Source organism: Scyliorhinus torazame, chromosome 8 (genome assembly GCF_047496885.1).
Source record: "Scyliorhinus torazame isolate Kashiwa2021f chromosome 8, sScyTor2.1, whole genome shotgun sequence".
NCBI classification, from domain to species: domain Eukaryota; kingdom Metazoa; phylum Chordata; class Chondrichthyes; order Carcharhiniformes; family Scyliorhinidae; genus Scyliorhinus; species Scyliorhinus torazame.
The window spans coordinates 45,620,824-45,638,217 of NC_092714.1; the positions used below are offsets into that span (position 1 = coordinate 45,620,824).

At 47.9% G+C, this 17,394-nt stretch overlaps 1 protein-coding gene across 1 annotated transcript in view; it reads right to left on the minus strand.

The window, feature by feature from the left end:
- The window catches only part of ros1 (c-ros oncogene 1, receptor tyrosine kinase), a 400,619-nt gene that overhangs the window by 250,750 nt on the left and 132,475 nt on the right, over nt 1-17,394 (minus strand). The window contains exons 28-30 of the mRNA XM_072513469.1: nt 16,954-17,168; nt 13,759-13,897; nt 2,040-2,272 (exon numbers count right to left, since the gene is read on the minus strand). Coding sequence (XP_072369570.1) covers nt 2,040-2,272; nt 13,759-13,897; nt 16,954-17,168 — 587 coding nt within the window. The remainder of the gene's footprint in view (nt 1-2,039; nt 2,273-13,758; nt 13,898-16,953; nt 17,169-17,394) is intronic.

The following is a 17,394-nucleotide window of genomic DNA, read 5'->3' on the forward strand; positions in this document are numbered from 1 at the left end:
AGTTGTGGCGGTATGCGAATTGCAGTGGATCAAGGCATCCTGGGAATATGGTGTATGGAGTTGTGGGTTGAAGCATATCGCCCCTTTTATTCTTCAACTCGTAGACTCCATCATGACTATGTGTGGGGGAGATGGGCGTGCTCTTTTAAGTGAAACTCAGTGCTGCAGAAAAATGTGATGCCTCTTCTCCCAATCAATAGAGCAGCTATTTGCTTTGCTAAAAGTTGTAGTTCTTCCAATTTATAATGCTCCTCTTTATAATGGAAATGGGTAATATATTAAGTCAGACGTTCTGTAAGGTAAAGTTTCCTGCATGCAGAAGTTGAAGACCAAATCTATAATCTTCTAAAATTCTCTCGATTCAGGACGCTCTGCTATTTAAGAAAGGTGACAGAGGGAAACCAGCATATCATAGACCAAGTAGCCAAGCAACTTGTGTCAGGAAATTGAAGGATATAATTAAGGACAAGGTGATCATGAAAATATGCAATTGATCAGAGAAAGCCAATTTAGATTTGTAAAAAGTAGGTTATGCCTGTCAAATCTGACTAATATTTTGATGAGGTGAGTAAACCTATGGACAGGGGAATAGATATAGATAATATTTATCTGGACTTCCAGAAAACATTTTGATAAAATCCCACATAAGGAGGCTTTTCTCCAAATTTGTAGATCATGGAATTGAAGGCAAATGGCTGATGTGGTTAGATTTACTGAGTGGAAGGAGGCGGAGAACAGGGATAATGGGCAGCTTCTCGAATTTACAGTCCAAAAATATGTGTACGGGCCTCAACTATCCACTGCATTTCCAACTGACTAGGATGATGGAATAGAAAGGCACGGATCAAAATTTGCCAATGCCAAAAAGATAAGATGGTATTATAAGCAATGTAGCAGAGGTATAAAATTCCAAAAGAGACGTTGATACGTTAAGTGAAGGGACAAAATGTGACAAATGGATTTCAATGTATGGAAAAATGGGCGGGGGGGGGGGGGTCGTCCACTTTGAGAGAATGGAACAGGGGACTTTCCAAATGGTGAAAAAAATTAGAAAGAGTGGCGGTCCGCAGAGTCATGGGAGGGGGAGGTCCAGGTACACACATCATTACGAACAGGGGATAGAAAATAATAAAAATAGCTAATACAATGCTGACCTCTACATCTATCAGACAAGAATACAAGAGGGTAGAACTCTTACTTCAGCTATAAAAAGCCTGCCACACCTAGAGTACTGCAAGTAGCACTGAGCATCAAACCTTAGGATGGATAAACTGGAGGAAGTGCAGAGTAGTTACTGGAATGATGCCTGAACTCCAAGATTAAATTATAAAGAGAGATTAAACAATCTAGAGTTACATTTCCTGGAATTAATGAGGTGAAGGGATTATTTGATTGAGCTTTTCAAGATATTAAGGGGAATAGAAAGAGTAAGTGGAGAGAAACTATTTCCAACGATTGGACAGATGGCCTATTCAAAAAAATTAGAGCCAGACCTTTCAGGAATGAAATTAGGATATACTTTTTCTTGTGAGTGGGGGAGATATTTGGAACTCTCTGCCAGAAACAGAAGTTGATGCAAGATCCATTATTAAATTCAAAACTGGGATTGTTAGATTAAGTGGCAAAGGCTCTTGTATGGAGTCTAGGTCACATGTCAGCCATGTTCAATGGTGCAGAACAGGCCTGAGGCACCAAATGATCTACTCCTGTAAGCCTGTTGAATTGGTCAGGTAAAGCAAAGGAATTTACAGCTTGGGTCTGAATTTTAGAGGCGAGGGCGCCCATTTTTGTTGTGCTTGCCTGATCATTAGAGTGGTGAAACTGTGACTTCCTTCCTTCCTTTGTAAATTAGATTTCCGTATCTCTCAGGTGTCAATAGCTTTATACTTCCTGCATTTTCACTATAGAAAAACAATGGTAATTTGACACTCGCTGGCCGAGCATTAAAACAATTCAGCTCACATCACATAGCTCTACAATAGGGAGACAGTAAATTAGTATGAGGGGAACATGTATTAAAATATTTATTCTTAGCTTACCTGGAACCAATACTCAGTTCCACTTTTAAGGTTTGCTACTTCAATCTGTCTTTGTCCATTTGCTTCTTGGTCGAATCTTGCAGGCACAGCAGGCCAGTAGTTATTACCATTATACCGAACCTGGTATCGAAGCTGTTCAATGGGCCCTCTGGGTTCTAAAGGTGCATTCCATGAAACCTTTGCTCTGCGGTCTGACAGCACAAGTACCTTTGCTTGTTGTGGTGCTGATGGCACTTGTAAATACACAAAATACAATTCTAGGTATCAGAATATGTCACATACGGTATCACATGAACATGTCCACTAGATTTTAAAAGATGTTCTGCCGCATACCATTTCTAAAACTGACATTTCTCATAAAAACCAAGATCCTGCATTACAAATGCCTCGGAATTGAAATCAATTTTATGTGGTCATTGAAGTGTTGGGTGCTCTGATATATCGAAGAACCAACACGGTTGCGATTGGTACAACGCAGTTTTATTCTGTTAAACTATTTATACAACAAACTTGGTACTCAGCACGTGGTGACTGTGTGAGTGTCTGGTTTTGAGGTCCTTGCCCTGTGCCGTCTCCTAATGGACTGCCCAGGAAGTGTCGTGTTTCTTGTTTTATACTGTGTATGCTTTTGTCCATGATTGGCTGTCGTGTTATGTGTGCTAATTGGTCCGTTGCTCTGTCTATCATTATGTATGTGTTTATGTGCTGTGATGTTCTCTTGAATATCATGACATCCCCTTTTTTACAAGATTATGTGCCTACGTGGTTATAAATAGAAATGTGTCCTGAGTGCAGCTAAATGTGTGTGTGTGTAATATTTACAGCATGTACATGGGGCTTAACTATATACAAGGGGCGATGTCGGGTGTGACATGCTAACGAGGTTGTACCATAACAAAAAGAAAACAACGTGGAAAAGTGGAACGATAAAACGAATGCCTGTAACGAGAAAAACATAGACATGTTAAAACAGTGGTTACAAGAGTTTAACGTGTAAACAGTCTCATAAGTCCAGTCTAGTAGGTGGGCGACGAATTCGGGTTGACCGCCTCAAGGGTGGGTCAGGAACCACCGACTGAGGTGCGGTCCTGGCCACGGGCGGCAACGGAAGGGGCATGGTAGCAGGCAGCTCCACGAAGTCGCTATCAGGAACCACTGGAGGACAAGACGTCAGTGTAAGGTTTTGTTGCGAGCGTGGAAGTAGGCGAAGAGAACGGCGATTGCACCTACGCACGAATCCATCAGGCATGCGTACCAGGAACGAGCGGGGAGCCACGCATCGGAAAACTTCGGCAGGTGGTGACCAGCCACCTTCTGGTAGGTGGATGTGGACATCGTCTCCAGGGGCCAGGGCGGGAAGATCAGTTGCCCGTGTGTCAGACGATCGCTTCTGGCGACCGCGCTGCAGTTGGATCCTATGCAGTACCGGAGCATGGTCTGTTGTTGGTGCCAGGATGGAAGGCACAGTGGCTCTGAGGGCACGACCCATCAGCAACTGTGCTGGTGAGAGACCAGTGGCAAGTGGGGCCGAGCGACAAGCCAGCAGGGCGAGGCAGATGTCCGACCCGGCAGCAGCAGTCTTGCAGAGGAGCCGCTTGGCAATGTGAACGCCCTTCTCCGCCTTTCCATTTGACTGGGGGTGCAGAGGGCTGGACGTCACGTGTGTGAAGCCATACGAGGCAGCAAACAATGACCATTCCTGGCTGGCGAAACAGGGCCCATTGTCCGACATGACAGTCATCGGAATGCCGTGGCGAGCAAAGGTGTCTTTGCAGGCCCTGATGACAGCAGATGACGTCAAATCGTGCAGGCGTATGACTTCTGGGTAGTTTGAGAAGTAGTCAACTATGATGACATAGTCCCTGCCGAGCGCGTGAAACAGGTCTACACCCACCTTCGCCTAGGGGGACGTCACCAGCTCATGGGGCAGAAGCGTTTCAGGAGGTTGCACCGGCTGAAACCATTGGCAGGTTGTACAGTTGAGCACCATGTTGGCAATATCGTCACTTATGCCCGGCCAGTATACCGCCTCTCAGGCCCTCCGGCTGCACTTCTCGACCCCCAAGTGGCCTTAGTGTAGTTGGTCGCGAACCAGCTTGCGCATGCTGTGCGGAATCGCAATCCGGTCCAGCTTCAGAAGGACACCATCAATGTCGGCCAGGTCGTCTCGGACATTGTAGAACAGCGGGCACTGCCCTTTGAGCCATCCTCCCGTCATGTGGCGCATCACACGCTGTAGAAGTGGGTCGGCCGCCGTCTCTCGGCGAATACGGGCCAGACTGGAGTCATCAGCCGGCAGATTTGCTGATGTGAAAGCCACCTGCGCCTCGACCTGACATACGAACCCCTCCGCATCTGGCGGCGTGCTCATTGTGCTGGATAGGGCATCCGCAACGATAAGTTCCTTCCCTGGGGTGTAGACTAGTTGGAAGTTGTACCTCCTGAGTTTAAGTAGGATGCGCTGTAGGCGAGGGGTCATCTCGTTCAGGTCCTTGTTTATTATGCTGACCAGGGGGCGGTGGTCAGTTTCGACAGTGAACCGGGGAAGACCATATACATAATCATGGAACTTGTCCAAACCGGTTAGCAAGCCCAGGCACTCCTTTTCGATCTGCGCGTAGCGCTGCTCTGTGAGGGTCATGGCCCGCGATGCATAAGCAACTGGGGCCCATGATGCCGTGTCATCCCGCTGCAGGAGCACTGCTCCAATGCCGGATTGGCTGGCATCAGTTGAGATTTTGGTGGCACGAGACGTGTCAAAAAACGCCAATACCAGTGCAGTGGTGAGTTTGCGTTTGAGCTCCTCCACAGCTGGTGTGTGTTGCCACTGGAACTCTGGACTTTTTGACGATGTGGCGCAGAGCCGTCGTGTGGGAGGCAAGTTTGGGAATGAACTTCCCCAGGAAGTTGACCATGCCAAGGAAGCGTAGCACTGCTTTCTTGTCAGCCGGCTGCGGCATGGCTGTGATGGCGCTCACCTTGTCTGCATCCGGACGGACCCCTGACCGGGAGATATGGTCCCCCAGGAACTTCAACTCTGTCTGGCCAAAGGAACACTTGGCTCGGTTGAGGCGCAGGCAGTTATCCCGTATGCGGGCAAAAACGCGTTGGAGACGATATATGTGCTCCTGTGGTGTGGTGGACCAGATGATGATGTCGTCCACATATACGCGCACCCCTTCGATGCCTTCCATCATCTGCTCCATGATCCTATGAAAGACCTCGGATGCCGAGATGATTCCAAATGGCATCCGGTTGTAGCAGAACCTGCCGAAAGGGGTGTTGAAGGTGCATAGCTTTCGGCGGGAGGGATCGAGTTGGATCTGCCAAAACCCCTTAGAAGCATCCAGTTTCGTAAATATTTTCGCCTGGGCCATTTCGCTGGTGATCTCCTCCCGTTTGGGTATGGGATAAAGTTCCCTCATGATATTATTATTGCGGTCTTTGGGGTCAATACAGATACGGAGCTCGCCGGAGGATTTCTTGACACACACCATGGAGCTGACCCACGGCGTGGGCTCCGTGACCCTGGATAGGACCCCTTGGTCCTGGAGATCCTGCAGCTGCTGCTTGAGGCGGTCTTTAAGTGGCGCAGGAACCCAGCGAGGTGCGCGAATGACCGGGATGGCGTCCGGTTGAGGCGAATTCGGGAGGTGTATGGCAGTGTTCCCATGCCCTCGAATGCCCCCTGGTTGTGGGTGAGGAGCGATTGGAGCTGTGCTTTGAACTCTGCATCCGGGAAGTCAGATGTGCCATCTGGAGAGAGAGAGAGAGAGAGAGAGAGTGGACTCATTGCACGAGGTGGAGAGCCTTGCATGCCTGTGCGCCCAGCAGGGAGTCCTTCGATGAGCCGACTATCTCGAACGAGAGTGTGGCCGTGTGTGTGTTGTGTGTCACCTGGAGCTGTCAGGATCCCATAGCCGGGATAACGTTCCCGTTGTAGTCGACCATCGTGCACCGGGACGGCCGGATTGGTGGTCTGACCTTCATGGTGTAGAAGGCTGACTGACCATGCTATGAGGTTGGCGGAGGCGCCAGTGTCCAGGCGGAAAGTGATCGGCGATCGGTTGACCGTCAGGGTGGCACACTATTCATCGCCTAGATTGATTGTGTTGACACGGTTCCCATCAATGACCGCAACCCGGAAGGCATCTTGGTCATCTGTGTCATCGGTTTGGATGTCGTAATGTGGAGGCTGAATGGTCCGCACGTTCCTGCGAGGTTGTCGGAGATGTGGGAGATCAACAGGTTGAGCCGCTCGACAGTAAGCAGCGTAGTGGCCCACCTTCCCACAGCGGATGCATTGTCGGATTTTTGCGGGACATTGCCCTTTTAAATGTGTAGCTCCACAGTTGCCGCACGTCGTGACGTCATGGCGTTCGTTACGCCACTGCGCATGCGCAGTTCGATCTTCCGTGAAGCGCGCCTGCACATCACGTCCCTCAGTGTTGCCGTAGGTTTTGGCGCGCACAAGCGCGGGAGGCCTCGAAAAGCGCACGAAACGGCCGCCTCGTCCGGGCTGCGGGCCGGGAGAAACTCGATCGCCTGGACCCATTCGGCTTCGTGGGTCGCCTGGCTCTCCGATCCGGTCGCGTAGGACCCCCTCCGTGCCGATTCTGTCGCCTGAAATTGAACATAGCGGCTAGTCACGTTCTCATGCAGGACAAAGGCTTCAACTGCAGATGCTAAGGTGAGGCCTTTTCTTTTTAAAAGCTGCTGGCGTAGGGTGCCCGAGGCGACCCCAAAAACGATCTGGTCCCGGATCATGGACTCTGAGGTAGTGTCGTAACCGCAGGACTGCGCGAGTATGTGGAGATGCGTCAGGAAGGCTGAAAGAGCTCATCCTTACCTTGCAGGCGCTGCTGGAAGACATACCTCTCAAAGCTCTCGTTGACTTCAACGTTGAAGTGTTGGTCGAGCTTGAGGAGGACCGTGTCATACTTAGATTTGTCCTCGCCTTCCGCGAACACCAGGGAGTTATATACATGGATGGAGTGCTGACCTGCGGTGGTGAGGAGGATGGCAATCTTCCTTTTGTCCGAGGCGCCATGTTTTTCGTTGGCTTCCATAAAGAGCTCGAAGCGCTGCTTGAAGAGCGTCCAATTGATGCCCAGGTTCCCAGCAACTTGCAACGGCTGCGGTGTGTTGACGGCGTCCATGGCACAGGATGGCAGATTTGTGGGTAGGTTTCGATTCACTTCTGGTACCATGAAGTGTTGGGTGCTCTGATATACAGACGAACCAACACGGTTGCGATTGGTACAACGCAGTTTTATTCTGTTTAACTATTTATACAACAAACTTGGTACTCAGCACGTGGTGACTGTGTGAGTGTCTGGTTTTGAGGTCCTTGCCCTGTGCCGTCTCCTAATGGACTGCCCAGGAAGTGTCGCGTTTCTTGTTTTGTACTGTGTATGCTCTTGTCTGTGATTGGCTGTCATGTTGTGTGTGCTAATTGGTCCGTTGCTCTGTCTATCATTATGTATGTGTTTATGTGCTGTGATGTTCTCTTGAATATCATGACAGTCATGTTTTAGGCTGCCACCGAAGTGATTAAGCTCCACCAGTTTTCACTTTGCCTCTGCACTCGGAGGCCACCCGAGTTTGAAGATTTTTATTCATTGTGCTTCCAATGGAAACAATCATATACTAGAGGCTAAAGACAGGCTGTGAGGCAAGCCAGAATTCCTAGCTGATTTTGGTCACGGCAAAGTCATCAGCTTGCAAAGCAAGGAAATGCAGGATTTTCTTTTGCTGTACAGTAAATGAAAATTCTACTTCAACTATTAAATAAACTCTAAATAAACTCTGACACCCCCCGGCGATTCTCCGGCCCGCGATGGACCAAAGTCCCGCCGCTGTCATGCCACTCCCGCCGGCGTGAATCAAACCACCTACCTTACCGGCAGGACTGGCAGTGCGGGCGGGCTCCGGGGTCCTGGGGGGGACAAGGGGCGATCTGGCCCTAGGGGGTGCCCCCACGGTGGCCTGGCCCGCGATTGGTACCCACCAATCCGCGGGCGGGCCTGTGCCGTGGGGGCACTCTTCTCCTTCCGCCTCAGCCATAGCCTCCGCGATGGCTGATGCGGAAGTGAACCCCCCTCCCTGCGCATGCGCGGGGATGAAGTCAGCAGTCGCTGACGCTCCCGCGAATGCGCGGACCTCCGCCGGCTGGCGGAGTCCCTTCAGCCCCAGCTGTCGTGGCGCCAAAGGCCTTTCCCGCCGGCCAGCGGTGCACCAACCACTCCGGAGCGGGCCTAGCCCCTCAAGGTGAGTGCTTGGCCCCTAAAGGTGCAGAGAAATCCGCACCTTTGAGGCGGCCCGATGCCGGAGTGGTTCCCGCCACTCCATACCGCCGGGACCCCCACCCCACTGGGTAGAGGAGAATCCCGGCCCATGTCTGGAAGCTAGAGAGCAATCCAGACAGGGCAGTGAGAAGAATTACAGCAGGAACACTAACCTTGAAGCTCCAGGTGTCCATTCCTGGAAGGGAGAGCAGCTGTGCCTGCATCTGGTTCCCACAGATCCATTAGCTGCAAGCCATTCATAACTCTCTAGTAGTGGTCTATGATTGACAGCTTCTACAATCCATCTGCAGCTTTGATTCATTCATCTCCCTTCACGGTTCAGTGGCCTAAGTGGTGAAACCCCAATGTTTACAATCATTGACCACATCGATCAGCCAATGCTGGTTACTGCCAAAGTTCCTGGCATAAACACAATCATTAGGATTAAAATGTCTCTCCTTAACATGAGAATCATGGGCGGGATTCTCCCAACCCACGCCGGGTTGGAGAATTGCCAGGGGGCGGCGTGAATCGCTCCCATGCCGGCTGCTGAATTGTCCAGCGCCAGGGATTTGGCGGGAACAGGAATCGCGCCGCACCAGTCGGTGGCCGCTGGCAGCGGCCCCCCTGGCGATTCTCCGGCCCGCAATGGGCCGAGTGGCCGCCCGTTTTCGGCCAGTCCCGCCAGCTTATACTACACCAAGTATTTGCTGGCGGGACCTGGCTCCGTGGGCAGCCTCCGGGGTCCTCGGGGAGGGGGGGCGCGCGGGGGGATCTGGCCCCGGGAGGTGCCCCCATGGTGGCCTGGCCCACGATCGGGGCCCACCGATCCGTGGGCGGGCCTGTGCCGTGGGGGCACTCTATTCTTCTGCGTCCGCCGCTGTGGTCCTCCGCGATGGCTGACGCCGAGATGAACCCCCCTGCGCATGCGCTGGGATGACGCCAGCATACGCTGGCACTCCCACGCATGCGCCAACCCGTGCCGGCCGGTGGATGCCCTTCAGCGCCGGTTGGCATGGCGCCAAGCCCCTTCACTGCAGGCTGGCGCAGCGCAAACCACTCCGGCTCCGGCTTAGCCCCTGAAGGTGCGGCCCGACACCAGGGTGGTTCACGCCACTCCTTCGTGCGGAGTTGCCCGCCCCGCCGATTCCCACAGAGACCTGCCCCATGTCTCTTCTATTCTGGTCTCCTTCTCACTTTTGATTTGACATCTAGATGTAGCAAATCCAGGTGTGACTTCAGTCTTCTGCCTATCAATAATTCAGTTGGTGAGAGTCCCAGAGTTGTTCATGGTGTGATGTGATATTGAAATAAGAACCTTGAAAGCTTGGTCCCAAAGTATCACCAGCCATCCTCTTCAATCCTTTCTTCAATGTCTGAACTGCTCGCTCTGCCAAACCATGTGAAGCTGGATGAAAAGACACTGTACACACATGGTGTATTCCATTTCAACACACAAACTCATGGAACAACTCGCTCGTAAATGTTGTGCCATTATCAGAAACGAGAGAATCCAGTAACCCATGAGTTGCAAAGACTTGGCTTAGCCGCTCTATGGTGCTGGGAGCTGTAAAGTTGCTCGATGTATATTTCTAACCACTTAGAATGTGCATTCATAATGACAAAAAACATGTGACCCATGAAATAACCTGCAAAATCTGCATGAAGTCTTGACCAAGGATGATCAGGCTACTCCCAAGGATGCAATGGCGCTAGTGACGTAATCTTCTGGTTAGATTAACATGCAGAACAGGCTTTTACTTTGTTCTCCAAATCCTGTTCCATATTAGACCACCAAACATATGACCTGACTAGGCTCTTCATTCGAGAGACACCTGAATGAACCTCATGAATTTCACCCATTACTTGCAAATGGCCAGGGGGTGGAACGACCACTCTCAACCCCCACAGTATGCAACCGTCCTGCACACTCACTTCCTCTTTGCACCACACATAAGGCTTCAACCCTTCACCCTCTATGATTGGTGGCCATTGTTGCATCAGAAATCCTTTAACTTGTGACAGAATAAAATCTCTGTCTGTCCACTGCTTAATTTGTTTCGCACTCACTGGAGATAGGGCAAGTCTCTCCAGTAAGATAATCGTTTTGGGAGAACACAATACCTGAGTTGGTAAATGCAGTAAAGGGGAACGATTTAACGCATCTGCATTAACACTGTCCTTCCCTGCCCTGTACACAATGCTGTACTGATACGCTGACAGAGTAAGCATCCAGTGCTGTATTCTTGCTGAGGACTTGGGAGGAAAACATTTTAACCCACTGAAAAAGCTCATCAATGGCTTGTGGTCGGTGCAGATGGTGAACAAACGATCACAGAGGTACTGATGGAATCTTTTTACTGCAGAAATGATAGCTAGACCTTCTTTATTCAACTGTGAATACCCCTTTTCAGCCTTTGTCAGCACTCCAGGTGCAGAACCAATGGTTTATCGGATGCAGCCTCCATTACATGAGAAAGTACCGTCTCCACACCGTAGGGCGAGGCATCGTCTGGCTCAAAATGGACCAACAGATTTCTTGATGCAGCAGCGCTTTCACATCTTTGAAAGCGTTCTTCTGTGCAGACTCCCACTTCCATTTAGTTTCTTTGCGCAGAAGTAGGCACAGTGGAGTCTGGTCTAAAACTTTCCATAATAGTTTATCAAACCTACAAATGACCTGAGCTCGGTCACATTTCTGGGCTCCGGAGTTTCCTTAATCCCTCGAACTTTCCCTTCCACAGGAGATAAACCCTATGCAATGATTCTGTGGCCCAGATATTCCATACTCGGTGCCTGAAAAATGCACTTGCTCCGCTTCAGATACAGTCCTGCCTCTGAAAAACTTTGTAAAAGTCAATCCAGGTTACTGAGGTGCCCTCCTCAGTTGTACCCGTTATGGGAAAAGTGGTGTAATGCATGAAAACACTTACCTTTGCACGACAGATACCTGCAATGATTCGCTGTAATTAAAAGTACCAAAAACACATCCACATTCCTATACAATATATAACAGTGACATTTGAAGGTGTCAAAATATTTTACACTTGCCTTCCAGGATGTTCCTGACACCTCAGCAGGATTCCCCCAATGGTCACAATTTCTCCAAAGAGGTGCTTATCTAAGGGCTTCCAAAACCAACACCAGCACAGTAGCACAAGTGGTTAGCACTGCTGCTTCACAGCACCAGGATCCCAGGTTCGATTCCCAGCTTGGGCCACTGTCTGTGCAAAGTCTGCACGTTCTTCCCCTGTCAGCGTGGGTTTCCTCTGGGTGTTCCAGTTTCCTCCCACAAGTCCCGAAAGACGTGGTGTTAGGCAATTTGGACATTCTGAATTCTCCCTCATTGTACCCGAACAAGCGCCGGAATGTGGCAACACGGGGCTTTTCACAGTAACTTCATTGCAGTGTTAATGTAACAATATTGCCATTGTGACAATAAAGATTATTATAAAAAGTTTGTGGAAGGAGGTTCCTGAGGTCCTCACAATGGGGTCTTCACCTCAGAAGAGGTGCTTGTGCGCTTTGCACCCAAGACGTACCCGACCTGCGAAAGGTGGGGTCGGGAAGGCAGCAAAAACAAAAACATTCAGCATTTTACGATCCAGTTTGGACCTCCAGTGGAAGACGAAAGGACTGCCTAACATTTTTAAATCTCCACAGGGCCACTTTCTATTTCCTTATCGCCGCAGAAACAATTAAGTTGGAAAATCAAGAACGTGTTATCAGTGATCAACAATCTGTCCCCAATTAACATGTAACACGGCAACAGTAAATCTGGTGGCACTTGCCTGGAGACGATTTAGAAAATGATTACCAGACATAAACCAAATAAATGTCACTGGGAAAAAAACAAACACTGATTCCAACTGTCTAAAATTCTGCAGTGCAGTGTTCCACAGGAACTGAACAATTGCCACATGGAAGAAATCTGTTTCAAAGTTGACTGAGAAAATAATACCTTATGACTGTTTATGTTTGAGATTTAGATTTTACCAAGTCCAAGTATTTTGTTCTAAAAATTAGCTTGGTTGTTGCAATTCCATTTCATAATATAGTTATGTTACTGCTGTCTGGACCTCTTCTGGAGCTCCCCAGCATCACAGATGTCAATCTTCAGCCAATTTGAATCGCTATTGCAAAAGTTATGGGACTACTGCAAAAGCTATGGGACCTGACAGCATTCCAACAATAGTACTGAAAACTTGTGCTCCAGAAATTGATAACGCCGTAGCCAACCTGTTCAAGTACAGCTACACCACTGATATCTACCCAGCAATATGGAAAGTTGCCTAGATTATGAAGCAGGACAAATCCAACCCAACCATTACTGCCCTTTCAGTCTACTCTTTATCATCAATAAAGTAACAAAAGCGCTCATCAACTGTGTGTTCAAGTGGCACTTGCTTAGCAATAACCTGCTCACTGATGCTCAGTTTGGGTTCTGCCGGGGCCACTCAGCTCCTGACCTCATTTCAGCCTTGGTTCAAGCAAGGACAAAAGAGCTGAACTCCAGAGGTCAGGTGAGAGTGACGGCCCCTGACATCAAGGCAGCATTTGATAGAGTATGGCACCAAGGAGCCCTTGCAAAACTGGAGTCAATGGGAATTAAATGGAAAACTCTCCACTGGTTGGACTCATACCTGGCACAAAGGAAAATAGTTGTGGTTGCTGGAAGTTAATCATCTCAATTCCAGGACATCACTGTAGGAGTGCCTCATTAGAGCCATTCGGCCCATCAAGTCTGCACCGACACTCCTAAAGAGCACCCTATGCCCACGCCCCCACTCCATCCCCATAACCCAGTAACCACACCTAATCCTTTGGACTTTAAGGGCCAATACACCTAACTTGCACATCTTTGGACTGTGGGAGGAAACCGTAGCACCCGGAGGAAACCCACGCAGACATGGGGAGAAAGTGCAATCTCCACACAGTGACGCAAAGTCAGAATCGAACCCGGGTCCCTGGCGCTGTGAGGCAGCATTGATAACCACCGTACCGCCCATCCATCAAGCCAAATCCCAATGAATATCAGACTTGTCCATTGCTCTCATAGCTGGGATCGTAATAGTTACCCAGATCTCATCGACTATCTGTCTAACGTTTCCTGGATAATAATCCTGGTACGTACCCCAGATTTGTCTGAAGTCTCTGACTCTCAGAATCTAAGATATTTGTGGAAGGTCCGGGGAGCAAGGGAATTACTTATCGGAAGTTTAAACTTTCTGGGATATTCCCACAATCCAGAGACCAAAAGATTTGACCCAATGCAGTTCAGCTGTGGAGTAAAACAGGATGGTAAAGAGCCATCTTAATAACCTTAATAGATAATGTAATACATATACATGTGCAAGTATAATGTAGCTGAATTGAAATTTTCATATTACAATTGATGTATGCTAAATTACAATCACCCCATAAAATATCACCTCCAAACCATGTCCAGTTTACGGTTGGTGGACCCAGTTCCTTTGACATATCTCTGTAATGATTTCTCACTGAAACTTGGATGAGGTATCTGGTGTGCGATTGCAGCCCTTTCAGCTCTATTATGTTTGTCTGCACTTCCTGTTCAAAAGTGTAAAAAAAACAAAGAAGTCATTTTTAATGTGTAGTTTCCAGATCACAATCAGACTTTTCCGATTAACCTAGTATCAGCTTTTTCTCTACCTTCCCAGCACTTTCTTTTGTACTGGTTCTGTATGTTCAATTGCATTGCCACCAAAGTGAAAACATTAAGAATAGGAAAACAACGTGAGCAATCTTTTGAGAGCGTCACATTCAAATAGAGCCTAAAAAAAAATTTAAGCTTCAAGTGTGTTTTACAAGATGTTTCTAATTTTTCAATATTATTTTTGCTCCATTGAAACCAAAATAGTAACTAAAATACTGCTCCTGGTCCTATACCTATACATAGGATTAAATTGGATATATGGCACTGAGGCAGACCATTAGACACAACCAAACCATGCCAATGTTTGCGCTCCTTTTGAGTATCCTGCTATCTTTTCTCATCTAAATTCACCATCACAACCTCAAATCAGTTTCCCCTCATATGTTTGTCTGTCTCCCTCTGAAGTGTATCGATATGGCTTGCTTCAACCACACCGCACTGGGGTAGTGAGCTCCACATTCTCACAATTCATTCGGTAAAGTTCCTTCTCATTTCTCTGTTGGATTTCTTGGTGACTATCTTATACCGATGGTCTCTAGTTATGCCCTCTTTCACAAGAGGAAACATTCTCTCTGTATTCACTCTTTCAAAGCCTTTCACAATTTAAATACCTCTATTTGATTACACTTGAGCCTTCTTTTTACCCCCAAAGGAGAGATAAATGCAGCCTATCAATGTTTTCCTAATATGTACATCCTCACAGTTCTGATATAATTCTTGTAAATCTTCCCTGCACTCTCTCCAGTGCCCCGTTGTCCTTTTTACAATTTGATACACAGAATTGTATGCAGTCATCTAAATGTGGTCTAACAGCTTTAGCAAATCGTTCCTACTTTTCAGTTCTACACCTTTCGAAGTAAAGCCTAATGCATGGTTTGCCTTTTTATGGCCTCGTTGACATCTGATGCAAATTTTAGTGACTGGTGTATTTATATTCCAGGACCCCCGTGTTTCTCTAGTCCATCTCAGCTTGTACCTTTCAAATAATAAGTGAGCTCCCTATTCTTCCGACTAAAGGTTTTGTGTTTATATTGGCCAATCATTTTACCATTTTGCAAGTTTATTAATGTTTTCCTGTAATTTGTTGCAGTCCTCCTCGGTGTTGACCATCCCCCCTTTCTCCTCCCACCCCAATTTGGTGTAATCTGCAAACCTAGCAATTGTACTTGTGATTCCTGCACAGAATTAGACACCGTGGGCTGGATTCTCCGTTTGGGAGACTAAGTTCCCACGCCGGAGTGAAAACGGTGCTGTTCCTGGCGTAAAACGGCCACCAATTCACCGTTTTACTGGGAGCTAGCAGGGAGGCAACGTAGAACTCCCAGTTCTAGCTGCCCATACGGCCCGGAGGATTGCCGGATTCGTGGCCGTGCATGCGCACGGCAGCGGCCGCGCCATGCGTCAAGGCGGACTCAGCCTGCGGACCGAGACCGCAAAAATAGTAGCCCCCTTTGGCCACTCGCGCGCCCCGGAACGTCTGCCCACAGTGCCTCTAGTCCCGAATGAAGCCCCACCTGCCCGCGGATCGGCCCTCCCCCGACTGTGGCGGCGCCGGACTGAATCCGCAGTCGCCACGCTAAGATCACGACGGGTGGGACCATGACAGTCCCACAGCGTCGAGAACTCAGCCGGTCGGGGACGGAGCATCGCGGGGCGGGCCTCAGACAATGGCCTGAGGGCGTAAATATGTGGCGTGGCATACTCCTGGAGCATCGCAAAAGAGGCACTGCCCTCGATGTTGGTGTCATCGGGGATTCTACGCACCCTCGCCAAACGCGATTTCGCCGTCGGGGAGCAGAGAATCCAGTCCCGGGTTTTTTGACATTATATAAATCAAAGAACAAAGAACAATACAGCACAGGAACAGGCCCTTCAGCCTTCCAAGCCTGTACTGGTCATGATACCAACCTTTACCAAAACCCTAAAGAACAAAGAATACAAAAACGAGAATCATACTAGACCAACGAACCCCGCTAAGTCATATTAGAACTTAACCAAAACTGGCCCAGTGATCACACATCTTCTGATCATTTCAGTTGTACAACTTTTCTTTTGATAAATTTAACCCGATACGCTCAGTAGCTGTTGAAATAAGATGCTGAGGCCATGCATACACAGGTTTAACTACAAACCTATATGGGTAGCTGACATACCATTTTGTATTTGGCGCTTTTGGTTTAAGAGAAAATACAAATAAAAGAGGTCCTGCTTTTGGAAGTTGACCGGTGACCTGGAGACGTGTGCCATCGCTTCAACAACAGTACCGATCTGTTTTTTTTTAAAAAGAACTTTGGTTCTTAGTATATTGCAAGGTGAAATAACGTTTTGAATAGTCATCATCCGAATGCTTTGGAAGAAAATTAACCCACTTAAAAATTATGACCAAATTTTGAAATGCTCGGATTTGTTTTTTGTTTCTCTTTCACCCTGCTTTTTAAGTGTGTACTCGTGAGTACAGTTCAGCCAATTTGCTACACCAAATATATGACTGAATGGAATGAACATACACTCGTCGCAGATAAAGCACACAGAGCTTATGGTGGTATCAACTGATGTTTCACTTAGTTCCTTTGCATAGTCAGGAGTCAGCAACGTTCCAAGCTTAATGTCAGCAAGACTCATTCCTCCAGCAATATGGTAAAAACAAAATGGTGTTTCATTAACACTATTTTAGAAATAGTTACATTTTTTTTTAATGGGACCCTGATGGAGAGGGTCCTCTTAAGAAATAATTGAAATAAACGGTTTTACTTTTTCTGTGAAAGGTTAGACGTTCACCAGTGACTTGATCGGTACATGCATTTTCATATACTCATTACCTCACCACTGTTCTTTTGGACCGTGATTCCCTTGCCTTTTAATATGGATGGGATTAAATGGAAGCAAATGTGTTAAAAAAACAACATTTAAAAAGTCAACAAAATGGGATTAGCTCCCCTAAATAACCTACCGTTTTATAACACTGAATTCCATGATTGCAGTCGACATGAACATAATTATCCTGAAACTCTGCATAATGCAAAATGTAAGTGGGAGTGGGTTTGCTAATTTCAGAGCAGGCAGACGGGAACTCCACAGGTGGAATGTAAATAACCAGGCTGGTATCTGATTTATTCACTACTTCTGGTGCACTTGTATAGGCCTTTGGCATTAGACACTGTGGATCTAAGAAGAAAAGTAGATGTTTAGATTGTCAGCTTTAGAACAGCTATTCCATTTTGTAAGAGTGCTGCTTCCAGGAGTAACCCTGTCTTCAGAGGCAGAGCTATAATATAAATGGCTTTGCTTTGGAGACAGGAAATACTGCTTCAAATGTGGTTTTATTTTCCCTCTCAGAGGAAAGTGCCATTGCCAACATTTTGTGATTTATCTGTAAGTCCTTGAACAGAAA